Below are 27753 nucleotides of genomic sequence, written 5' to 3'. Positions count from 1 at the left end.
TAGTTTTTGCTGTAGACTGAAGGCATTTGCGTTTGAGATGAGAACACAGATTAGAATTTCAGCTTTTATTTCCTGGTATTTGTATGTAGATGTGTTAAACGACATAGAACATAGCACATTTTGCATCAAAGCACCCAATCTGTAGCCGAGCAAAAATACTGGAACATGTGACTGACAGGTGTTTCTTGTTATCTGTCCTGTTTGATTGATCGTTTAAACAATAAATAGCTCTGAACATCTACTCTTGGTTTTATCCTTCAGTTTCACCTGTAAAGACTGTGTTTGTTGTTAAAAAGGAAAAACCAACATGAAGATCTGAGAGCTGTCTGTGGGAGAAAAGTGAGACATTTTGAAGCTGAGAAAAGAGGGAAAATCAATCAGAGGCATTGGGCGTAGCCAATACAACAATTTGGAATGTCCTGAAAAAGAAAGAAACCACTGGTGCACTGAGAAACAGACACCGAATGGGTCGGCTAAGGAAAACAACAGAAACATTGTGAGAACTGAAATTGCTGAAAATGTTTACAGGAACAGTTTGTCTGCCAATTTACAGAGAAATGCATCCAAATTAATCAAGAGGAACTTCATCATGCAGTAATATAATGATCCAAAACACTTTGCCAACTCAACAAACGACTTCATCAGGGGGAAAAGGGGAAGGTTTTAGACTTGCCAAGTCAATCACCAGACCTTAAGCAGCATTTCACCTCCTGAAGAGGAGACTGAGGGAAACAAACAACAACTGAAAGCGGCTGTAGTAAAAACCTGGAAAAGCTTCACAAATGAAGAAACCAACAGTTTGGTAATGTCAGTGAGTCACAGGCTTGATGCAGTTTTTACAAGCAAGGGATATGCATCCGAATATTGCTGTAAGTGTTATTTACTTTCATTTACATAAAGACTTATCCGTTCGTATACTTTTGCACGCCTGTAGATTGGGTGGTTTGATACAAAAGGTTCTATGTTGTATGCTGTTTAACACAATTAGATGTAACTAACAGGAAATAAACACTGCAATCCTAAATGCTCGTAATTTGTATTAATGCCCCGGTTGTTTCTACAATACATATTATATACAAATAATCACACCAACCTGTTGCTGATCATTTTCCTATAACAACACGTTATGGAGTGTTTTATTCTTTCTATAAAAAAGTACCAAAATTATTGACACCCTCAGGGGTTATTTTAAATAAATGTCATTTTTGAAATCATATTATATTTCATTTACTCACAGTCCACAGGAATTCTGCTGTTGCCTTTAACCATGTCCTGGTGCCCTGAGGAATGAATAAATGTTCCACAATCATCTAAAAAAAATAATTAGGAAGACATAATAATATTAATAAATAATAATAATAATAATAATAATAATAATGATGATGATGATGATGATGATGATGATATTATTATTATCATCATCATCATCATCATCATCATCATTATTATTATTATTATTATTATTATTATTATTAACAACAACAACAACAACAATAATGATGATGATGATGATAATAATAATAATAATAATAATAATAATAATAATAATAATAATAATAATTTCCGCCTTCATGTATTCTGTCAAAATGGTGCTTTTCCTTTTCTCAGCTGCATCATCTGATCATCTGAGCATCACTAACAGGCCTGTCACACATGATTCTGCTTCCTAAAAAGCCACAGGTGGAATAAAATGGCCGCTCTGAGATGACCATGCTCAGCATGTAGGATGCATTTGGTTTGCCATGTAGCTTTTAGATTCTATTTTTCACTTTCTCTGTAAGTGTAGTGTAATAATAGGCCATATTGCTGTTATTGTTTTCCTACAAAATCACAGTTTTTGTGTTATTTGTAGCTTTGCCTTCACATAATAGGTACCTCAACGTGACTTTCTTAAGTTAAGCAACAAAAAAAACTATAAATTAAATAACAAAAATGGAATATAAACTATTACTATTACCATATTTCTAATAATTCCAAAATTATAATCATGTATTTGATTCCCCTTACAAAATAAATATTTTCAAATGACACACTTGATTGAAGCGTCGCTGTAGTGGACGTGTAAACACAGTACATTGTCGCCTTCAGGTGGACAATCCGTGGAACTGCAGGCTAAATTCAACTTCCGGTACATTTCCGATGTAACAGGGAGAGAAAAAAAATGGCGGCGCCCTTGCAAATGTCGTGTTCTTGATGTCGACGGTACTCTTATTGTGGTTTCTCGTACAAGTGATACATTTCCAAGCTTTTATACAAAAGTGAGTCAATATTTTTTGAGGTGAGAAATGAAGTTTATGATATGAGGATCTTAGCTCAATAGCTCAATGGGTGTTTAGCACGTAGAAGTTAGTAGGCGTGTTCATATACATGTAAGGTTTATGGACAGCTTTTAGTGTTATAACGTGTGTTAATCACTTCTGTGAAATAATTTCCATACATTGAGATTGATTGGGGTTTTTTTTTTTGGCTCTTGTTTTTCCTAGGACTAAAACAGAACCATGGTCCATCTGTGTAAGTATTTATTATCTGTCAAAATCACATACATCATAAAGCATTTAAAGTTATTAACTTTCTAAATAGCTTGTGGTGAAAGTTTCTAACGTTTGTCTAATTGGCTTTAACCTTTAAACAGACTGCAGTAGCAAGTTGCAGGCTTATATATTAATTAAAAGTGTGTCCTTAATTAATGAATTGGGTGTATTCTTAAATGAAACCATAAGTTTAAGTGGTGTGGAATTCTCACCGTAAATAAATGCTCACAATAAATATCTAACTTGACAAAAGGTGTTAATAATGTCCATAAATTTCATATGTATGACATCATACAAAGCTCAACCCTTGCTCCAAACACTGACCTGCATATAATTTCATCACGGGACTTGATTTGTCATTGTGAAATTACACAAAGAATCTAAAGTTTCTAAACTAAATGATTACTGTGGGACATTTTCCAGGATGGCCCCAGACAGAATATGACACCCTCATAATATTCATGATTTAATTCAATAAAAGCATGTAGAAGTTAAAAAATCTTTTGTACCTTGTTAAAACCTTCCCCAAAATTCTGACATCTATGAAATCACCATGAAAAAAAACATCGGTTGTGTTTGTTTGATCATGACAGCATCATTATTGCTCAAAAAGTACCACGGGGGTCATGTGGTTATCCGCCTGGCGCTCGGTGGTGCCACCAACAGACCGTTTTTCCGTATAGTGGCTGCCTACAACAAAAGGGCACGAGATGGCAAATACATCGAGCAGCTGGGATCGTACGACCCTCTGCCCAACATCTACAACGAGAAACTCGTCGCCTTCAACTACGACAGAATCAAGTACTGGATGGGGTGTGGCGCTCATCCCACTAAACCTGTGGCCAAACTTTTGGGTCAGTGCATCTATTTAGGAACTCTATACCTTTCTGAAATGACGATGTTTAATGGTTTGTTTGTGGTTTCATATATTTCAGGACTGGCCGGGTTTTTCCCGCTGCATCCTATGACGATAACGGAGGCAGAACGGCAGAAAGCAGCAGCAGCTTTGAAACAGGAAGAAACGAGTGAGGATGAAGATGAAGAAGAAAAGCAGGCAGAACAGTAGCATTTACTCTTAACGCCTAAAATGGCGTGCTTTCTTTTCCGTCCTCATTTTAAAAGAACTCTGCTCACACTCACTTGATATAATGAGAGACTGGGACTCATCCTGATGGTCTAATGCATTTTTATTTTTTATTTCAATAAAACTGAACAGTAATGCATTTTTAGTGCAAATAAATCTCATCAAAATGTGAAGAGCGTTTGTGAGAAAATAATTTTTTTTGTGTGTGGGTTTTTATCCCACATTTCATGGAGTATCTTATCATATTTAAAAAAAAAAAAAAATTTTCAAAGCAGCTTTAATTTCAGGTGCTATGTATCTGATGGAGCTTTATTATATCCATGTGAAATATTTTACAGAATTGTACTGGCATCCAAGTGCAGGTTTAAAGGTTCACTTCCTTCTTACGAAAAATTTAAGAGAACAGTTACTAGGAAATATTTTTCCATTGTTAGGTGATACTCATAATCGGATCAATCGTGCAGTAGCAAACAGAGGTGTGGGTTTAGTATCACTTGCTATTCCTCTGTTTGCCTAATGCAGTCATTTACAAGCTCAGATAAAATGTCTGTTTATAGAACAGAAGTATTGCCCATCATAAACTGACTTCTCTGTAATAGTAACTCTACAGACCTGACCTGTATGGAAATGTTTTACCTTACAGTACGTTCACAATGGTAAGCAGGGCTGTAAACATCAAAACCTCAGACTTCCACATAATATGATATTGTATGAAACTGGGCTGGATTTTCATAGTGGTATATTTATTAACTCTACAATTTAGTTACATTACACAGTTGGTTGATCATTCTACGCTCGTTCTCATTGCAATGGTTTACTTAAGGTGTGACTTTTAACTTTCTCAATTTCCTGATGAAATGCAGAACGTATGTTAATCATCACTTCATTTTCTGGTGGACTCGAAAGATACGAAGCCTCCTTTTATTTCTTCTGAAGCCTGGTACAAATGGGAAGAAAAATAGAAATGGCACTTAAATGAGATCAGCGTTCACTTTTATCAGCACAAACAAGCCAATTTAATGAAAATGGGAAGTTTTGTTGGGGTGATTTGGAGAAATAAATACTCCATGACACTCCATCCTGCAATACTCTTGACTGTCATACTTCTGATACCAGCAACAACACCGCTTGGTAAGTTTAATCCAATTTTTAGCAAAAGAATATTTAAGTAATTTCTGGTGTATTTGCTACTGTAAACCTTGTCAATAGTGGTATGCAGGGAAAATACATGAACATCAAAATGCAAAGTAGGTATGATAATTGTTGGTACAGTGGATATGAAAAGTCTACACACCCCTGTTAAAATGACAGGTTTTTGTGAATTAAAAGAATATCATGTTTAAAAAAAACAATCAGAAACCTTTTTAGGGAAAAAGTAAAAAAAAAAAAAAAGAAAAAGTACAATAACCTGGTTGCATAAATGTGCACACCCCTAAACTAATACTTTGGTGAAGCACCTTTTGATTTTATTACACCACTCAGTATTTCTGGGTAAGAGTCTATTGGTGTGGCACAACTTGACTTGGTAATATTTTCCCACTTTTTCGTTTAGTTGGATTCAGGTCTGGGCTATGGCTAGATCATTCAGAAACATTGATCTTCTTTTGGTTAAGCCGTTCCTTTGTGGATTTGGATGTATGCGTTATGTCATTGTCATGCTGAAAGGTGAAATTCCTCTTTATAATCTAATGGTATTTGTAGTTATTCGTGATTCCCTTCATCTTGACAAAATCCCCAGTTCTGGCTGAAGAAAAGCAGCCTTAAAGCATGATGTTGCCACCACCATGCTTCACTGTGGGTATTGCCCCAAACATACCTTTTGGAATTATGAAATGATTATACCTTTTGGAACACATTTTGCCACATGGTTTGGGATGATTTAGTTGAGCTTGGATGTTTTTTTGTGAAAAAGGGCTTCCGTCTAGCCGCCCTACCCCATAGCCCAGACGTGAAGAATATGAGAGACTGTCGTCACATGCAAAGAGTAATCAGTACTCATCAGATATTCCTGAAATTTAATGTTGTTATAAATTCTCTTGGCAGCCTCCCTTGTAAGTTTTTGTCTTGTCCTTTTGTACATTTTTGAGGGACGTTCAGTTCTTGGTGATGTCACTGTGGTGCTCCATTTTCTCCACTCGATGATGGCGTTCACAGTGTTTCATGGTACATCTAATGTTTTGGAAATTCTTCTGTACCCCTCTCCTGATCGATACCTCTCTACGGTTAGACATTTTATATGCTTTGTAAGCTCTTTGCGGAACATGGCTTCAGCAGTCAGATGAAACCAAGAAGATGTGAAGAAAGTCCTACAGAAACAGCTGGTCTTTATTTGGGGTTAATCAGAATAATTTCATTGATCACAGCTGTATGATAATTACTTTTCAACATGAGATTTAATGTGAGTGTTTCATTCTGAACACAGCCACATCCCCAATTATAAGAAAGGGTTAGCTTTTTAAAACTTTTTTCCTATTTTTCCCTAAAATGTTTGATTGTTTTTCCACTTAATTTTTTGCATGTAGTAATTCCACATTGAGAGTGGAAAAATTTCTGACATGATTTAGCTTGATTTAATTTTTTTACCTCACAAAAACCTGCCTGGTGTGTAGACTTTTTTATATCCATTGTATGAATAATCCTCAAAGCATTCATGCATTTTTGTTCTGTCGTATACATGTATGTTTTCTTGTAAATATTTGTCCCAATTGACAAAGAACATCAGATTGAAAATTTTAATTTAAATGAGTTGACATATATTTTTGTATATTTGGTTGGTGAGTAGTGTACTATAATGCACATTCAGATAATCGATATATTAATTAAATAGCTGATACATGGGGGATTTCAGACCTTGCTGTTATTTGAAAACAGGTGTCACTTTCAGTTAATGTCATCAAAAAAGTTTTTCTTTACAGTGAAGATGCTCAAGGTTGGGCTGTAAGGAAACATGACAATAAATATTTCAAATACAAAAATGAATTATGATCATTTTTATTCAGCCAACAATGGGTTAAAAACACCTATGCAAAATGGAGTTACTGTAATTTTATTATTTTTAGGAATAGTATGATTGTTATGATTTTTAGGAGTGGCATGTTGGTATGGAAATATATTTTAATAACCCATAAAGGTCTGACGCTTAACCTATAAAAGTGACGACATTGAAAAAAGTTAATAAAAGTTAATCTTTAACATGCAGCATTGCTTAGTATTATTTAAAAATTGCATTTGGATTATAAAAGAGGTATCTGCTGCATCAATATCAAGACAGTACACATCGCTTGAATTAACTGGTCGCTCTTCTTCTTCACTAGCACCCGACCAAACAAGCCAGCTATCATCAGCATTTTCGACCACAGTTGAAACCTTGGCTTCATTTTCAATAACTGAACACAATTCCACAACCACACTACTAATGTTCAGAGGAAATAAATCCACAGAAATAAATCCTGTATCCTCAACTGAACATTCACCACCAACTACAGAGTCAGCAACAACTTTAACAACTCTTACCAATATAATTTCTGATTCGGCAGTGACTACCACTACAAGGAGTAATGAATTCACATCAACAGACATAACTGAACAATCCAGTGGAACTTCAGAAGCGTCAAGAAAGACAAATCAACAGACCACACATGTAACATTTCCTTCATTTTCAACAACAGGAACAACAGAATTCAGAACCACAACCATAGTGACACCAACAACAGAAAGCAAAATCCAAACGAGTAAAATAGTGAACACAACAGGCGGATCTACACATCCCACTGTGGTCTCCTCAACTGAAGATGTCCATTCAGTAGCATCCACCTTCTCAACATCCATGCCCTTAAAAAGTTATGGATCAGTGAGTTCTGAAACTACAGAAAAAACCTCAACAGAGTTCACATCAAGTGAACTAACTGGACAATCTTCTGAAACTTCACTAGCACCCGACCAAACAAGCCAGCAATCATCAGCATTTCCAACCACCGATGAAACCATGGCTTCATTGTCAACAACTGAAAACAACTCCACTACTACACTTCCAATGTTCACAGGAAGTGCAACTGAAACATTTCCTACAACAGATGTATCCACACAGAGAACTCATATATCCTCTAGTGAAGGTACAAATTCACCATCAACTACAGAGTCAGCAACAACTTTAACATCTCTTACCAATGTAATTTCTGATTCGGCAGTGACTACCACTACAAGCACTAACGAATACACATCAATAGACCTAACTGAACAATCCAGTGGAACTTCAGAAGTGTCAAGAAAGACAAGTCAACAGACCCTAGTATCTTCTTCCACGCTTTTAACAGTTCCTTCATTTCCAACAACAGAATTTGGATCTACAGCTGTAGTGACACCAACAACAGAAAGCACAATCCGAACAAGTGCCATAGTGTCTGCAACAGGGGAATCAGCACATCCCACTGTTTCCTCCTCAACTGAAGATGTCCATTCAGTAGCACCCACCTACTCAACATCAGTGCCCTCAAAACCTCATCCATCAGTCAGTTCTGAAACTACAGAAGCAAGCTCAACAGAGTACACATCAAGTAAAATAACGGGACAGTCTTCTGAATCTTCAGCAGCACCAGAACAAACAACCCAGCGATCCTCAGCATTTCCAACCACAAATGACCACATGGCTTCATTAGTGACAACAGCCACAGATAGCACAATCCAAACAAGTCCCATAGTGTCTACAACAGAAGAATCTGCACATCCCACTGTATTCTCCTCAACTGACGAAGTCCATTCAACACTATCCACCTTCTCAACATCCATGCCCTTAACAAGTTATGCATCAGTCAGTTCTGAAACTAGAGAAACAACATCAACAGCGTTCACATCAGGTAAAATACCTGCACAGTCTTCTGAAACTTCACTAGCACCCGACCAAACAAGCCAGCAATCATCAGCATTTCCAACCACCGATGAAACCATGGCTTCATTGTCAACAACTGAAAACAACTCCACTACTACACTTCCAATGTTCACAGGAAGTGCAACTGAAACATTTCCTACAACAGATGTATCCACACAGACAACTCATATATCCTCTAGTGAAGGTACAAATTCACCATCAACTACAGAGTCAGCAACAACTTTAACATCTCTTAGCAATATAATTACTGACTCTGCAGTGTCCATCACCTCAAGCACCAATATATACACATCAATAGACTTTACTGAACAATCCAGTGAAACTTCAGAAGTGTCTAGAAGGACTAGTCAACAAACCACGATATCTTCTTCCACATCTGTAACAGTTCCTTCAACAGTAGTGACACCAGCAACAGAAAGCACAATCCAAACAAGTCCCATATTGTCTACAACAGAGGAATCTGCACATCCCACTGTATTCTCCTCAACTGAAGATGTCCATTCAACACCATCCACCTACTCAACATCCATGCCCGTAACACCTCATCCATCAGTCAGTTCCGAAACTAGAGACACAACCTCAACAGAGTTCACATCAAGTGAAATAACTGGACAATCTTCTGAAACTTCACTAGCACCCGACCAAACAAGCCAGCAATCATCAGCATTTCCAACCACCGATGAAACCATGGCTTCATTGTCAACAACTGAAAACAAATCCACTACTACACTTCCAATGTTCACAGGAAGTGCAACTGAAACATTTCCTACAACAGATGTTTCCACACAAATAACTCATATATCCTCTAGTGAAGGTACAAATTCACCATCAACTACAGAGTCAGCAACAACTTTAACATCTCTTACCAATGTAATTTCTGATTCGGCAGTGACTACCACTACAAGCACTAACGAATACACATCAATAGACCTAACTGAACAATCCAGTGGAACTTCAGAAGTGTCAAGAAAGACAAGTCAACAGACCCTAGTATCTTCTTCCACGCTTTTAACAGTTCCTTCATTTCCAACAACAGAATTTGGATCTACAGCTGTAGTGACACCAACAACAGAAAGCACAATCCGAACAAGTGCCATAGTGTCTGCAACAGGGGAATCAGCACATCCCACTGTTTCCTCCTCAACTGAAGATGTCCATTCAGTAGCACCCACCTACTCAACATCAGTGCCCTCAAAACCTCATCCATCAGTCAGTTCTGAAACTACAGAAGCAAGCTCAACAGAGTACACATCAAGTAAAATAACAGGACAGTCTTCTGAATCTTCAGCAGCACCAGAACAAACAACCCAGCGATCCTCAGCATTTCCAACCACAAATGACCACATGGCTTCATTAGTGACAACAGCCACAGATAGCACAATCCAAACAAGTCCCATAGTGTCTACAACAGAAGAATCTGCACATCCCACTGTATTCTCCTCAACTGAAGAAGTCCATTCAACACTATCCACCTTCTCAACATCCATGCCCTTAACAAGTTATGCATCAGTCAGTTCTGAAACTACAGAAACAACCTCAACAGCGTTCACATCAGGTAAAATACCTGCACAGTCTTCTGAAACTTCACTAGCACCCGACCAAACAAGCCAGCAATCATCAGCATTTCCAACCACCGATGAAACCATGGCTTCATTGTCAACAACTGGAAACAACTCCACTACTACACTTCCAATGTTCACAGGAAGTGCAACTGAAACATTTCCTACAACAGATGTATCCACACAGACAACTCATATATCCTCTAGTGAAGGTACAAATTCACCATCAACTACAGAGTCAGCAACAACTTTAACATCTCTTAGCAATATAATTACTGACTCTGCAGTGTCCATCACCTCAAGCACCAATATATACACATCAATAGACTTTACTGAACAATCCAGTGAAACTTCAGAAGTGTCTAGAAGGACTAGTCAACAAACCACGATATCTTCTTCCACATCTGTAACAGTTCCTTCAACAGTAGTGACACCAGCAACAGAAAGCACAATCCAAACAAGTCCCATATTGTCTACAACAGAGGAATCTGCACATCCCACTGTATTCTCCTCAACTGAAGATGTCCATTCAACACCATCCACCTACTCAACATCCATGCCCGTAACACCTCATCCATCAGTCAGTTCCGAAACTAGAGACACAACCTCAACAGAGTTCACATCAAGTGAAATAACTGGACAATCTTCTGAAACTTCACTAGCACCCGACCAAACAAGCCAGCAATCATCAGCATTTCCAACCACAGATGAAACCATGGCTTCATTGTCAACAACTGAAAACAACTCCACTACTACACTTCCAATGTTCACAGGAAGTGCAACTGAAACATTTCCTACAACAGATGTTTCCACACAGACAACTCATATATCCTCTAGTGAAGGTACAAATTCACCATCAACTACAGAGTCAGTAACAACTTTAACATCTCTTACCAATGTAATTTCTGATTCGGCAGTGACTACCACTACAAGCACTAACGAATACACATCAATAGACCTAACTGAACAATCCAGTGGAACTTCAGAAGTGTCAAGAACGACAAGTCAACAGACCCTAGTATCTTCTTCCACGCTTTTAACAGTTCCTTCATTTCCAACAACAGAATTTGGATCTACAGCTGTAGTGACACCAACAACAGAAAGCACAATCCGAACAAGTGCCATAGTGTCTGCAACAGGGGAATCAGCACATCCCACTGTTTCCTCCTCAACTGAAGATGTCCATTCAGTAGCACCCACCTACTCAACATCAGTGCCCTCAAAACCTCATCCATCAGTCAGTTCTGAAACTACAGAAGCAAGCTCAACAGAGTACACATCAAGTAAAATAACAGGACAGTCTTCTGAATCTTCAGCAGCACCAGAACAAACAACCCAGCGATCCTCAGCATTTCCAACCACAAATGACCACATGGCTTCATTAGTGACAACAGCCACAGATAGCACAATCCAAACAAGTCCCATAGTGTCTACAACAGAAGAATCTGCACATCCCACTGTATTCTCCTCAACTGAAGAAGTCCATTCAACACTATCCACCTTCTCAACATCCATGCCCTTAACAAGTTATGCATCAGTCAGTTCTGAAACTACAGAAACAACCTCAACAGCGTTCACATCAGGTAAAATACCTGCACAGTCTTCTGAAACTTCACTAGCACCCGACCAAACAAGCCAGCAATCATCAGCATTTCCAACCACCGATGAAACCATGGCTTCATTGTCAACAACTGAAAACAACTCCACTACTACCCTTCCAATGTTCACAGGAAGTGCAACTGAAACATTTCCTACAACAGATGTATCCACACAGACAACTCATATATCCTCTAGTGAAGGTACAAACTCACCATCAACTACAGAGTCAGCAACAACTTTAACATCTCTTAGCAATATAATTACTGACTCTGCAGTGTCCATCACCTCAAGCACCAATATATACACATCAATAGACTTTACTGAACAATCCAGTGAAACTTCAGAAGTGTCTAGAAGGACTAGTCAACAAACCACGATATCTTCTTCCACATCTGTAACAGTTCCTTCAACAGTAGTGACACCAGCAACAGAAAGCACAATCCAAACAAGTCCCATATTGTCTACAACAGAGGAATCTGCACATCCCACTGTATTCTCCTCAACTGAAGGTGTCCATTCAACACCATCCACCTACTCAACATCCATGCCCGTAACACCTCATCCATCAGTCAGTTCTGAAACTAGAGACACAACCTCAACAGAGTTCACATCAAGTAAAATAACTGGACAGTCTTCTGAAACTTCACTAGCACCCGACCAAACAAGCCAGCAATCATCAGCATTTCCAACCACAGATGAAACCATGGCTTCATTGTCAACAACTGAAAACAAATCCACTACTACACTTCCAATGTTCACAGGAAGTGCAACTGAAACATTTCCTACAACAGATGTTTCCACACAGACAACTCATATATCCTCTAGTGAAGGTACAAATTCACCATCAACTACAGAGTCAGCAACAACTTTAACATCTCTTACCAATGTAATTTCTGATTCGGCAGTGACTACCACTACAAGCACTAACGAATACACATCAATAGACATAACTGAACAATCCAGTGGAACTTCAGAAGTGTCAAGAAAGACAAGTCAACAGACCCTAGTATCTTCTTCCACGCTTTTAACAGTTCCTTCATTTCCAACAACAGAATTTGGATCTACAGCTGTAGTGACACCAACAACAGAAAGCACAATCCGAACAAGTGCCATAGTGTCTGCAACAGGGGAATCAGCACATCCCACTGTTTCCTCCTCAACTGAAGATGTCCATTCAGTAGCACCCACCTACTCAACATCAGTGCCCTCAAAACCTCATCCATCAGTCAGTTCTGAAACTACAGAAGCAAGCTCAACAGAGTACACATCAAGTAAAATAACAGGACAGTCTTCTGAATCTTCAGCAGCACCAGAACAAACAACCCAGCGATCCTCAGCATTTCCAACCACAAATGACCACATGGCTTCATTAGTGACAACAGCCACAGATAGCACAATCCAAACAAGTCCCATAGTGTCTACAACAGAAGAATCTGCACATCCCACTGTATTCTCCTCGACTGAAGAAGTCCATTCAACACTATCCACCTTCTCAACATCCATGCCCTTAACAAGTTATGCATCAGTCAGTTCTGAAACTACAGAAACAACATCAACAGCGTTCACATCAGGTAAAATACCTGCACAGTCTTCTGAAACTTCACTAGCACCCGACCAAACAAGCCAGCAATCATCAGCATTTCCAACCACCGATGAAACCATGGCTTTATTGTCAACAACTGAAAACAACTCCACTACTACACTTCCAATGTTCACAGGAAGTGCAACTGAAACATTTCCTACAACAGATGTATCCACACAGAGAACTCATATATCCTCTAGTGAAGGTACAAATTCACCATCAACTACAGAGTCAGCAACAACTTTAACATCTCTTAGCAATATAATTACTGACTCTGCAGTGTCCATCACCTCAAGCACCAATATATACACATCAATAGACTTTACTGAACAATCCAGTGAAACTTCAGAAGTGTCTAGAAGGACTAGTCAACAAACCACGATATCTTCTTCCACATCTGTAACAGTTCCTTCAACAGTAGTGACACCAGCAACAGAAAGCACAATCCAAACAAGTCCCATATTGTCTACAACAGAGGAATCTGCACATCCCACTGTATTCTCCTCAACTGAAGATGTCCATTCAACACCATCCACTTACTCAACATCCATGCCCGTAACACCTCATCCATCAGTCAGTTCTGAAACTAGAGACACAACCTCAACAGAGTTCACATCAAGTAAAATAACTGGACAGTCTTCTGAAACTTCACTAGCACCCGACCAAACAAGCCAGCAACCATCAGCATTTCCAACCACCGATGAAACCATGGCTTCATTGTCAACAACTGAAAACAACTCCATTACTACACTTCCAATGTTCACAGGAAGTGCAACTGAAACATTTCCTACAACAGATGTATCCACACAAATAACTCATATATCCTCTAGTGAAGGTACAAATTCACCATCAACTACAGAGTCAGCAACAACTTTAACATCTCTTACCAATGTAATTTCTGATTCGGCAGTGACTACCACTACAAGCACTAACGAATACACATCAATAGACCTAACTGAACAATCCAGTGGAACTTCAGAAGTGTCAAGAAAGACAAGTCAACAGACACTTGTATCTCCTTCCACACTTTTAACAGTTCCTTCATTTCCAACAACAGAATTTGGATCTACAGCTGTAGTGACACCAACAACAGAAAGCACAATCCGAACAAGTGCCATAGTGTCTACAACAGGGGAATCAGCACATCCCACTGTTTCCTCCTCAACTGAAGATGTCCATTCAGTAGCACCCACCTACTCAACATCAGTGCCCTCAAAACCTCATCCATCAGTCAGTTCTGAAACTACAGAAGCAAGCTCAACAGAGTACACATCAAGTAAAATAACAGGACAGTCTTCTGAATCTTCAGCAGCACCAGAACAAACAACCCAGCGATCCTCAGCATTTCCAACCACAAATGACCACATGGCTTCATTAGTGACACCAGCAACAGAAAGCACAATCCAAACAAGTCCCATATTGTCTACAACAGAGGAATCTGCACATCCCACTGTATTCTCCTCAACTGAAGGTGTCCATTCAACACCATCCACCTACTCAACATCCATGCCCGTAACACCTCATCCATCAGTCAGTTCTGAAACTAGAGACACAACCTCAACAGAGTTCACATCAAGTAAAATAACTGGACAGTCTTCTGAAACTTCACTAGAACCCGACCAAACAAGCCAGCAATCATCAGCATTTCCAACCACCGATGAAACCATGGCTTCATTGTCAACAACTGAAAACAACCCCACTACTACCCTTCCAATGTTCACAGGAAGTGCAACTGAAACATTTCCTACAACAGATGTATCCACACAGACAACTCATATATCCTCTAGTGAAGGTACAAATTCACCATCAACTACAGAGTCAGCAACAACTTTAACATCTTTTAGCAATATAATTACTGACTCTGCAGTGTCCATCACCTCAAGCACCAATATATACACATCAATAGACTTTACTGAACAATCCAGTGAAACTTCAGAAGTGTCTAGAAGGACTAGTCAACAAACCACGATATCTTCTTCCACATCTGTAACAGTTCCTTCAACAGTAGTGACACCAGCAACAGAAAGCACAATCCAAACAAGTCCCATATTGTCTACAACAGAGGAATCTGCACATCCCACTGTATTCTCCTCAACTGAAGATGTCCATTCAACACCATCCACTTACTCAACATCCATGCCCGTAACACCTCATCCATCAGTCAGTTCCGAAACTAGAGACACAACCTCAACAGAGTTCACATCAAGTAAAATAACTGGACAGTCTTCTGAAACTTCACTAGCACCCGACCAAACAAGCCAGCAACCATCAGCATTTCCAACCACCGATGAAACCATGGCTTCATTGTCAACAACTGAAAACAACTCCATTACTACACTTCCAATGTTCACAGGAAGTGCAACTGAAACATTTCCTACAACAGATGTATCCACACAAATAACTCATATATCCTCTAGTGAAGGTACAAATTCACCATCAACTACAGAGTCAGCAACAACTTTAACATCTCTTACCAATGTAATTTCTGATTCGGCAGTGACTACCACTACAAGCACTAACGAATACACATCAATAGACCTAACTGAACAATCCAGTGGAACTTCAGAAGTGTCAAGAAAGACAAGTCAACAGACACTTGTATCTTCTTCCACACTTTTAACAGTTCCTTCATTTCCAACAACAGAATTTGGATCTACAGCTGTAGTGACACCAACAACAGAAAGCACAATCCGAACAAGTGCCATAGTGTCTACAACAGGGGAATCAGCACATCCCACTGTTTCCTCCTCAACTGAAGATGTCCATTCAGTAGCACCCACCTACTCAACATCAGTGCCCTCAAAACCTCATCCATCAGTCAGTTCTGAAACTACAGAAGCAAGCTCAACAGAGTACACATCAAGTAAAATAACAGGACAGTCTTCTGAATCTTCAGCAGCACCAGAACAAACAACCCAGCGATCCTCAGCATTTCCAACCACAAATGACCACATGGCTTCATTAGTGACACCAGCAACAGAAAGCACAATCCAAACAAGTCCCATATTGTCTACAACAGAGGAATCTGCACATCCCACTGTATTCTCCTCAACTGAAGGTGTCCATTCAACACTATCCACCTTCTCAACATCCATGCCCTTAACAAGTTATGCATCAGTCAGTTCTGAAACTACAGAAACAACATCAACAGCGTTCACATCAGGTAAAATACCTGCACAGTCTTCTGAAACTTCACTAGCACCCGACCAAACAAGCCAGCAATCATCAGCATTTCCAACCACCGATGAAACCATGGCTTCATTGTCAACAACTGAAAACAACCCCACTACTACCCTTCCAATGTTCACAGGAAGTGCAACTGAAACATTTCCTACAACAGATGTATCCACACAGACAACTCATATATCCTCTAGTGAAGGTACAAACTCACCATCAACTACAGAGTCAGCAACAACTTTAACATCTTTTAGCAATATAATTACTGACTCTGCAGTGTCCATCACCTCAAGCACCAATATATACACATCAATAGACTTTACTGAACAATCCAGTGAAACTTCAGAAGTGTCTAGAAGGACTAGTCAACAAACCACGATATCTTCTTCCACATCTGTAACAGTTCCTTCAACAGTAGTGACACCAGCAACAGAAAGCACAATCCAAACAAGTCCCATATTGTCTACAACAGAGGAATCTGCACATCCCACTGTATTCTCCTCAACTGAAGATGTCCATTCAACACCATCCACTTACTCAACATCCATGCCCGTAACACCTCATCCATCAGTCAGTTCCGAAACTAGAGACACAACCTCAACAGAGTTCACATCAAGTAAAATAACTGGACAGTCTTCTGAAAATTCACTAGCACCCGACCAAACAAGCCAGCAATCATCAGCATTTCCAACCACCGATGAAACCATGGCTTCATTGTCAACAACTGAAAACAACTCCACTACTACACTTCCAATGTTCACAGGAAGTGCAACTGAAACATTTCCTACAACAGATGTATCCACACAGACAACTCATATATCCTCTAGTGAAGGTACAAACTCACCATCAACTACAGAGTCAGCAACAACTTTAACATCTTTTAGCAATATAATTACTGACTCTGCAGTGTCCATCACCTCAAGCACCAATATATACACATCAATAGACTTTACTGAACAATCCAGTGAAACTTCAGAAGTGTCTAGAAGGACTAGTCAACAAACCACGATATCTTCTTCCACATCTGTAACAGTTCCTTCAACAGTAGTGACACCAGCAACAGAAAGCACAATCCAAACAAGTCCCATATTGTCTACAACAGAGGAATCTGCACATCCCACTGTATTCTCCTCAACTGAAGGTGTCCATTCAACACCATCCACCTACTCAACATCCATGCCCGTAACACCTCATCCATCAGTCAGTTCTGAAACTAGAGACACAACCTCAACAGAGTTCACATCAAGTAAAATAACTGGACAGTCTTCTGAAACATCACTAGAACCCGACCAAACAAGCCAGCAATCATCAGCATTTCCAACCACCGATGAAACCATGGCTTCATTGTCAACAACTGAAAACAACCCCACTACTACCCTTCCAATGTTCACAGGAAGTGCAACTGAAACATTTCCTACAACAGATGTATCCACACAGACAACTCATATATCCTCTAGTGAAGGTACAAATTCACCATCAACTACAGAGTCAGCAACAACTTTAACATCTTTTAGCAATATAATTACTGACTCTGCAGTGTCCATCACCTCAAGCACCAATATATACACATCAATAGACTTTACTGAACAATCCAGTGAAACTTCAGAAGTGTCTAGAAGGACTAGTCAACAAACCACGATATCTTCTTCCACATCTGTAACAGTTCCTTCAACAGTAGTGACACCAGCAACAGAAAGCACAATCCAAACAAGTCCCATATTGTCTACAACAGAGGAATCTGCACATCCCACTGTATTCTCCTCAACTGAAGATGTCCATTCAACACCATCCACTTACTCAACATCCATGCCCGTAACACCTCATCCATCAGTCAGTTCCGAAACTAGAGACACAACCTCAACAGAGTTCACATCAAGTAAAATAACTGGACAGTCTTCTGAAAATTCACTAGCACCCGACCAAACAAGCCAGCAACCATCAGCATTTCCAACCACCGATGAAACCATGGCTTCATTGTCAACAACTGAAAACAACTCCATCACTACACTTCCAATGTTCACAGGAAGTGCAACTGAAACATTTCCTACAACAGATGTATCCACACAAATAACTCATATATCCTCTAGTGAAGGTACAAATTCACCATCAACTACAGAGTCAGCAACAACTTTAACATCTCTTACCAATGTAATTTCTGATTCGGCAGTGACTACCACTACAAGCACTAATGAATACACATCAATAGACATAACTGAACAATCCAGTGGAACTTCAGAAGTGTCAAGAAAGACAAGTCAACAGACCCTAGTATCTTCTTCCACACTTTTAACAGTTCCTTCATTTCCAACAACAGAATTTGGATCTACAGCTGTAGTGACACCAACAACAGAAAGCACAATCCGAACAAGTGCCATAGTGTCTACAACAGGGGAATCAGCACATCCCACTGTTTCCTCCTCAACTGAAGATGTCCATTCAGTAGCACCCACCTACTCAACATCAGTGCCCTCAAAACCTCATCCATCAGTCAGTTCTGAAACTACAGAAGCAAGCTCAACAGAGTACACATCAAGTAAAATACCAGGACAGTCTTCTGAATCTTCAGCAGCACCAGAACAAACAACCCAGCGATCCTCAGCATTTCCAACCACAAATGACCACATGGCTTCATTAGTGACAACAGCCACAGATAGCACAATCCAAACAAGTCCCATAGTGTCTACAACAGAAGAATCTGCACATCCCACTGTATTCTCCTCAACTGAAGAAGTCCATTCAACACTATCCACCTTCTCAACATCCATGCCCTTAACAAGTTATGCATCAGTCAGTTCTGAAACTACAGAAACAACATCAACAGCGTTCACATCAAGTAAAATAACTGGACAGTCTTCTGAAACTTCACTAGCACCCGACCAAACAAGCCAGCAATCATCAGCATTTCCAACCACCGATGAAACCATGGCTTCATTGTCAACAACTGAGCACAACTCCTCAACCAAATTCCCAGTATCTGCTTCCACAGACGCTACAGCTCTTTCAACAACAGCATTAATATTCACAACAGTAAGGACAGTGGCAACAGAAACCACAATCCAAACGAGTTCAATAGATTCTACAACAGAGGAATCATTTCAGACCACGCTGTTCTCTTCCACTAAACAAGTCTATCCAACACAACCCGTGACCTTGTCACCTCTTCCAACAGTTACTTCTGAAACTACAGAAGCAACCTCAACAAATCATGTCCTTTCAACACTGTCCATCAACTCAACCTCTCGTACTTCAGTCAGTTCTGTACCTGAGTTATCCGCCACAGCAAGCTCCACAGAGCACACATCAAGTATAACTGGACAGTCTTCTGAATCTTCAACAGCACCAGACCAACCAAGTCAGCAATCAACAACACTTCCAAGCACAGATAGCTTCACAACCATGCTACCCAGCTTCACAGGAAGTTCAGCTATATCATTTCCCACGACAGACACAAATAATGTTTCAATTTCTACACAATCCACTCACTTCACTTCCAAAAATCTGTCACCTTCCACTTCTGAATCGATCAAATCAACTGTTGTACCTAGTCCTGGATATACAGCAATAGAAACGCTTTTGCCAAACAATTTCAGCTCCACAACTCTGAAAATGTCGACAGTAGGTCCAACCCGTACAACTTTATCTTCATCAACCACCGAACACTTCTCCACAGCTCTGTCCTCTACCATCAGTGCAACTTCTTTTTTCATATCTACAGCTGAACAAGACAAACAATCCACAAAATTACCTTCTACTAGTTTGCAAAATTCTGTATCGCCAAGTGAATCTTCTCTATCAACTATCACTGCTGTCACCGTGAATAGCTGTGCAGATTGCCAGTGTAATGGTTCACCGTGTTTTTTCAACATGACTTCTGGATTGTGCAAATGCAACTGCAGTGACTACACTTATGGTGATTCATGTAATTTAGCAGCTAACACAAGACCTGTTATATTATGTAAGTATATAATTCCCTTTAACTTAACAGTAGTTTTTTGTTTATTGTGATAATTTCTTTCATATAACTCGCTTTTTCCCTTTTATGTGTGAATAAATAAGTGAAATACCTCAAATAATTGAATTCATATAACAATGAAAACATTCATTGCAGCTGAGGAGAGACCTACAAGAAAGGCAAACATTTCTTTGAGACTTATACGGGAATATAATCCTGACTTTGAGCTTTTGAACTCTGAGGCATCCAAAAAGTTGATTTCAGTCTTATCACATGAGGTATGTAGGTAAATTTCTTTGTAGTTAGTTAGTTTTTCTGTAGTTAGTTAATTTTAGAGATCAACATTGGATCTATGTTTTTTTCAACTGGTCTTTATTGTTATTGCAGATTTCGGGCATTTGCAGAAGAGCAGATCCAAAAAACTTTAGAGATGTAAAGATTATCGGACTACTGTAAGTTCTCCTCAGGGAGGTTTCCTTCAGACATAGTGCGGTATTCACTTTTGCTCAATTCCTTTCCATATACCAATAGAAAAGTCATCACTCAAACTTCCTGCTATGTTGTTGGAGTGCTGTAACTTAGTAATTTCACTCATCTTGTATACTTTTAATCCTAAAGTTGTATATATAGTGTAAAGTCTAAATCTAGTGTAGTCCAGTGTACTCTAGAACATACACATGGCCTATCAGTTGTGTTAGCAGCAGCTAATTTCCTAGGGGAGCGTATAAAAACTTGAGAGTAGAAAAGTGGAAAAATGAGTGGCATTATGAGGAGTGTCACTTGTGGACTTTTATGAAGTGGAAATATGGGACTCACTAACTGCATTCGCCAGATTTTACACAATGAATGCTGCTTCATCACAGCCCAAATGCTCTGTGGTGAGTTTCAGTTATTCTCATCCTCAATAGAGTACAGTATCAAAACACTGAGTGATTCTCATCCTCAATAAAGTATGATATTAGTAATATTTATGAATGCAGTCTGTCTGCTGTGTTATGTACCTTTGTGATGATTATGGATGTAGGGCCTCCACTAATTTCAAATCAAACTGGCAGTCTAGAACAAAAGCAAGTACAACAGAAAAGTAGAATGGTTTACTGTGGGTCTACACTGGATGAAGGACAACCAGGACACCCGGGTCACTTGGGACCTTTAATAGGCTAGGCGTCATGATCACGATGACTTTGCTATCGATCCATAGCAAATAAACAAGCAAACAAAACATAAATACTCAACTAGTTCAGAAGGAAACCACCCTGTCAGGGTGCATAACCTTCCATTTTTCCCCCTGATATGTTTACTGCAAATCTCAGTTTTGACCTGTTTAATCCAAACATCATATTTGTCCCCAGGTCTGGAAGCATCATCGTCAAAAGCATTGCACAGTACAACTATCCAAACAACCAATCAGAAATAGATTTTCTCAACAAGGATCTAGAAACATCTCTAACAAACCTATTTAATAATTCAGATTTGCTTAAACATTTAAGTGAAGCACTCGGAAATGTTTCTGTTCAGGATACAGAAGTTCTAATGCAGACATCTGAAATAGCAAGTAAGTAATAATTCTCATAGTTTCATAAAAATGAAAATAAAAGTATTCTAGTTTGCCTCTTTAAACAAGGATTTCTCAGTTGTTTAACATTTCAAGACTAATGAATCCCCCCCCACCCCCACCAAGATATTTCAGACTTGAAACGGTTCTTGAATTGTAGTTCGGATTTTGCTGACTACACACTGAAAATTGTGGAAGGTGCCTGGGTGTGTGAGGGGCCATGCAAAAGTAACCCCGGCTACTGCAACGCTCATGGGGATTGTCTGAACATGAAAACCGGCCCAGGGTGCCTGTAAGTAGTGTTACGCATCCACTGTCTAATTGAGCACATATTTTTAAAATGCACAATTCTTGGTGTTACATACGTTTCATAGGAACGTGACAAACGTCTCTGTTCTTTCTAACTCAATCAGATGCTACAACACTTCTTTTCAAGAATACTACGGAACACATTGTGAGCTTTTCCGCAGAGGTGCAGGCTTTTACGCCGCTCTCTTCGGGAGTTTAGGAGCCGTCCTTCTTCTTTTCATCACTGTGACAATTGTGATTGTAGTTGTACGACTGAGGCACAGGAAATGCTGGTAAATATTGCTTTAGCAAATGGATCTATTAATAAAAGTATCACATTTAAACAGACAGAGTATTGTAAACTCCTCTGAACTCTGTTTTGAAGATGTCGGAAAATGTATGGATTTACCTCTGACTGTTACAAACCGCTGACACGGGAGACTCCTTCTATAAATGTTAAATAAACGTCTCTGTACAGAAAACTTCACATCAACGATTGCACATATTTTTAATTTGTCTATGTGGTGCGTCCGTGTAAATGAGCTGTTACTATAGAAACGATACCATATTAGAACAAGTGTATTAATATAAACCTGTGGTTTGCAGCTGCTATTATAGAAAGTTAATTAACACCTTCTGACCAATCAAAATCCAGAATTCAAATGCGCTGTGTAACAAAGTATACAAATAATTCCCCATTCTTATAGGTCCATGAGCGGCAGTCTTGATACGAGGAGGTCGAACTTGTTTGGTGACTACTTCTTTGACTTCACTGACAGAAGTCAAGCTTGTAAGTTGTTGTATTTCATGCTTATTTGAATTATCGGTTTGTTATAATTAATTAAAAGTGTTATTTAATTTGAATGCTTAATTGAAGGTCAACTTCAGAAGTATACTTTGCATGAAAACCTACAAGAGGCAGAGGCTGGAGCTTTTAGGTGACATGTCGAAAAATGTTGATACGGCTTCAAATGTAAGTATAATACATTCATTTATATATATATATATATATATATATATATATATATATATATATATATATATATATATATACACACACACACACACACACACACACACACACACACACACACACAAACACTTTAAAGCTATGCATCACATACATACTGTAATATTTACATACAGAGCCCTCCACTAATATTGGCACCCTTGGTCAATATGAGCAAAGAAAGCTGTGAAAAATCGTCTTTATTGTTTAACCTTTTGATCTTTTGTTAAAAGAATTCACAAAAAAATACACCGCTCTCCTGGATATCAAACAACTACACGACACAGGTTTATCCAAAAAAATATATCCTTTTTAAATATAGGTGTGTCACAATTATTGGCACCCCTATGAATTCATATGAGAAAAATATTTGAAGTATATTCCCACTGATATTTAAAATTTTTAGTACACTTGGGTGACTAGGAACAGGAAATTGTTCAACCTGGCTTCCTCTGCCAGAAAGCTTCAAATGGGCCATGGTTGGATATTCAAGTAGGACAATGATCCAAAACATACATCAAAATCAACACAAAATGGTTTACTGACCACAAAATGAAGGTCCCGCCATGGCCATCCCAGTCCCCTGACTTTACCATAGAAAATCTGTGGGGTGAACTGAAGAGGACAGTCCACCAGCGTGGACCTCAAAGAATCTGGAGAGATTTTGTATGGAGGAACGGTCTCAGATCCCTTGCCATGTATTCTCCAACCTCATCAGGCATTATAGGAGAAGACTCCGAGCAAGTATTGACTAAAATGGTACCAATAATTCATGCACACCTATTTTTAACAAAGATTTTTTTTGATAAGCCTGTGTTTTGTTTGATAGCCATGAGAGTATTTTTAATATATAATAAAAGATTAAAAGGTTAACCAAGGGTGCCATTATTAGTGGAGGGCACTGTATTTAAAAATTTTATGCCATTTATTTGACAAAATATCTATTTCAGGTAAACGTAATATTTATATATTTAAGTAAAGTTGTATAGAAAGTAAGATTAAGGATATATAACTGCAAAAATGATCTTTGTAAATTAAGTACTGTTGTTTTTTTATTTACTTTTTAAATCATCTGTTCACGTTCAAGGAGAGCATTGCTAGGTAGCCCTAAAGTGCTTTAAATGTAAAAACATGGCAGTGACACATGTGAGGAGTAAGGTCTGGCGTTTACTTTCCTGTTAATGCAATGCTAATAAATTAGTTTTACAATCAAAATATATATTTTTATTTTATTTCAAAAGATATTCCAGATATTCTGTGTTATACATTTTCTCTTTTCCTTTTGGTTTGACCTCTCCTAGGTGAAGACACAATAACGGACGTGAAGCCACAATTAACACCTTTTTTGGGTCATTCTGGAGATCTTCGAGCTTCGCTGTCTTACATATAATTAATTGCGAATGAGGATTATTATATTTATCTCTAAATCAAAGATTATAGACTGTCATATGAAATGTTTAGGGCCAAAAGTACAGATTTATTGTGTTTTTGCAGCACTTCCACAGAACACATAAATAATAGCTAATAAATTATTACATTAGCCTACACACATTTTTTTTTATATAAAAATTTCATTATGCCATGTACTTGAAAGTTACCTGGATGGAGGTTATGAATATGAACTAGCTTCCATTGCTACTGTATGTGTTATTGTTTCCTCTTCTTCTTCTTCTTCTTTTGGCAATCTTAGAATATTTGAGAAGGTCTTGAAGAAACCATTTATGTTAGAACCTAAAATGTTAGCTAAGTGTGAGGTAAATCTGTTCTTTAAAAACAAAAACCCTGCAGATGTAATTAGGTCCTCTCACAGGTTTTTTTAATGTATTAATCAGTACTGCTCACATACATATATAGCCATTGAAGTCCTGTTATTAAAAGTCATAAACCTACTTCCATCATGTCATGGATGGATATCCAAAGTCCTGGAGAAACTTGTATATAAGCAGCTACTGTAAATAAATATCTTTAAAATGCACACAATATCTGATTTGGGATGTTGCCAGATTACAGGAGCCATTCTGAAAGTTTTAATGATATCATATCTGCTTGTCATATAATATTCATTGTCCTAGCTATTTGATCTTTGATCTTTGATTTAATCTTATAACACAGTGCAGTTGATCTCTGGATGTGATTGGTCAGAAGGTGTTGATTAATTGTCTCTAACAGCAGCTCTGACAGTATTACAGCTGCACAGGTTTGTATTAATGCTCTCATTGATAAGGTGAAGTTTTCTCTAAGGAGACGTTTATTTTTAACACGTATGGAAGGAGTCTCCAGTGTTACCGCTTTGTATCATTCAGAGGTAAAGCTGTACTTTTAAGTTTTCCGACATCTTCAGGACAGAGGAATTTACATGTTTTTTGCAGTTTCTTGGTAATATGACAAACTGAGTGTTGGGTTTTTTTTACTTCAAGAGAGAGAAAAAGAGAAGTTGGTGAGGGAAAGACTGTTTATACAGTAGCTGCTTTAACGTCAGTGGGAACACGAACTAACTTTGAAACACTGGATGGACAAAAAATATGACGTGTCGTTCTATAATGAATTAAACATTGTAAGCACTGAGAAAATGCTTTGGTATAAAAGGGAATAAAGCATCTTCTGGGTGTGGTGTTATTGTAAAACAACATTAGCTCCCTCTATCATGCAACACCTTGGATGATTATTTTCACTAGATGGCAGTATAGGTTAGTGAATGCACCCTTATTAAAAAACAACAACAACACACAATTACATTATATTGTTTGCTGTGTTTAATGTCAGAATTGATCTTAAAATATTTTATGACATGCTTTAGTATCACATTCTCCCACAATATGTTTGACTTTGTCCTCAGATCTGTATGTTTATGAAATATTCCACATATGTAGATGATCTTTCAATAATAAATATACAAGCTAAATTTCCTGGCTGGTGTTTGCCTGTTATTCCATGGGAAATAAATGATAAATGAACTGATAAGGCCTGCACTGTTTTATGTATCCAGGCAATTGGTTGCAAGCTATTAAATTTAATGCCTCACTGGTGAGTCACACCTATCGACACATGACAAACATGGTAAATTGAAGCATCTTCATTGCTCCTTGGTGTAGATTCTACAAGTCTCTGGAACTGTATTGGAAGTACAATTTAACGTGGTAAATTGAGGCACCAATCTTCCAAAAGATTTTCCTTCAGCTTGGGATTTAATGATGGAGGTGGAGAGGGCTGTCTAAAAATTTCCCATAGCTTTTCAATAGGGTTGAGAGCTTTTGATTGTGAAAGGCCATAACATCATTTTCATTCTCATTGAAACCATACAGTGAGCCCTTGTGCCCTCTAGATGGAGGCGGGGTCATCCTGGAAGTGACCATGGACATCATTACAGTATAAAGATGACCAGTCAGAAGAACTTTGTATTGATTTGTACCAATGTCTTACGATAAGAGGACAAGTGGTACCAAACTACAACAGTGGGGTTTTTTCCCCTTTATTTTGTCACCTGTCTGTTTATCCACAAACCAGTCACATATTGTTCAGTGAACTGTGTAGAAATACCCTTTAAGCATTTCTAATCCGTCATAGTATGCTACATTACAGCCAAACATTACAATATTAATGCTCTTGCCTTTGGGCATCTTTCAATAAGATTCAGTAAGTTGCACAGAAAGACTCGATTCATGGCTGAATAATTGGTTAAATTATTAAACCGCAATAAATTGTGGTATACCACCAGCAGAGCGCTCACTAACTAACGCCTAAAGCGAGATTTGGTATGAATTTGCCTGTGGAGCTGGTGAGGTTAATGAGCTGATGAAAGAGGAAAGAGCTGCAGCAGAGTGTGTGACTGTGAGTACATGGTTGTCACACTGACAGCCATATTACACACAGAAACAGCAAACCATCTCCATGTTAGATTTCGTAGCTTCAAATAAAACAGGACAGACATTACTGTCTCACTAAGGCAATCTGATTACTCCATGCTTTCCTCAGGACACTTCATCATGTAAGAAATAAGCTTTCAAAAACGTTCTGAGTAGTTTGTGTTAGTGTTATCAGTGGTGACTCAACACTTGAAATTTTGGGCTGCTGAAGGTTTCTGGAAGTCCCAGTACTTCTAAGCGAACACTGTTGGGTACTTGTTTGATTGCGCTAGACATGATCTAAGTCTAATAATGAACAGATTAAAAGCGGGGTTGTATTAAACAAAGAAATAGATATAATCATTGACGTGGAGACGTTTTCTGTAAGGAGATGTTGATTTAAACTTTATGGAAGAAGTCTTTACAGGAGTTACTTTACAAGCTGTGTTTTTCATCTTATTTAGTAAGAAACTGCAGGAACATCTTGATAGCTGCTATAATGTAAGTGATAACCGGAACAGACTTGTTACTTGGATGTTCCACAATATTAAATGTAACCATAAACAGTTCATTTGTCGTATTGTTGTTATTTTTGTTGTTTTTTTAGGAAAATAATCAACTTCACAGTTACCGATTATTAGTTACATATTTACTTGCATGAGGTAATGTTAACCATATACTTAAGCTTTA

The 27753-nt window shown here is 38.5% G+C and overlaps 2 protein-coding genes across 3 annotated transcripts; both read left to right on the top strand.

Moving 5' to 3' along the window:
• Window positions 1-2112: 2112 nt before the first annotated feature.
• mrps16 (mitochondrial ribosomal protein S16) lies at window positions 2113-3788 on the top strand. Of its 2 annotated transcripts, none has more exons than XM_017450693.3 (4): window positions 2113-2258; window positions 2484-2511; window positions 3125-3385; window positions 3467-3788. In XM_017450693.3, exons 2-4 carry the CDS (start codon window positions 2499-2501, stop codon window positions 3595-3597), a joined length of 405 nt encoding a protein of 134 aa, XP_017306182.1. In that variant the 5' UTR covers window positions 2113-2258; window positions 2484-2498; the 3' UTR covers window positions 3598-3788. The 2 variants fall into 2 exon arrangements, with proteins under 2 accessions (XP_017306182.1, XP_017306184.1); XM_017450695.3 differs by having other exon boundaries at window positions 2123-2278.
• A 3149-nt stretch (window positions 3789-6937) lies between these two features.
• Window positions 6938-26099, top strand: LOC108255055 (uncharacterized). The gene is made up of 9 exons (XM_017450696.3): window positions 6938-20372; window positions 20526-20647; window positions 20757-20821; window positions 21722-21924; window positions 22051-22216; window positions 22338-22505; window positions 22920-23002; window positions 23090-23185; window positions 24523-26099. Exons 1-8 carry the CDS (start codon window positions 7031-7033, stop codon window positions 23152-23154), a joined length of 14214 nt encoding a protein of 4737 aa, XP_017306185.3. The 5' UTR covers window positions 6938-7030; the 3' UTR covers window positions 23155-23185; window positions 24523-26099.
• Window positions 26100-27753: the final 1654 nt, after the last annotated feature.

The sequence above is a fragment of the Ictalurus punctatus genome, chromosome 21 (assembly GCF_001660625.3).
Source record: "Ictalurus punctatus breed USDA103 chromosome 21, Coco_2.0, whole genome shotgun sequence".
NCBI classification, from domain to species: Eukaryota; Metazoa; Chordata; class Actinopteri; order Siluriformes; family Ictaluridae; genus Ictalurus; species Ictalurus punctatus.
The sequence above is the reverse complement of the archived record's forward strand: the minus strand, read 5'-3'. Positions and strand labels throughout refer to the sequence as shown.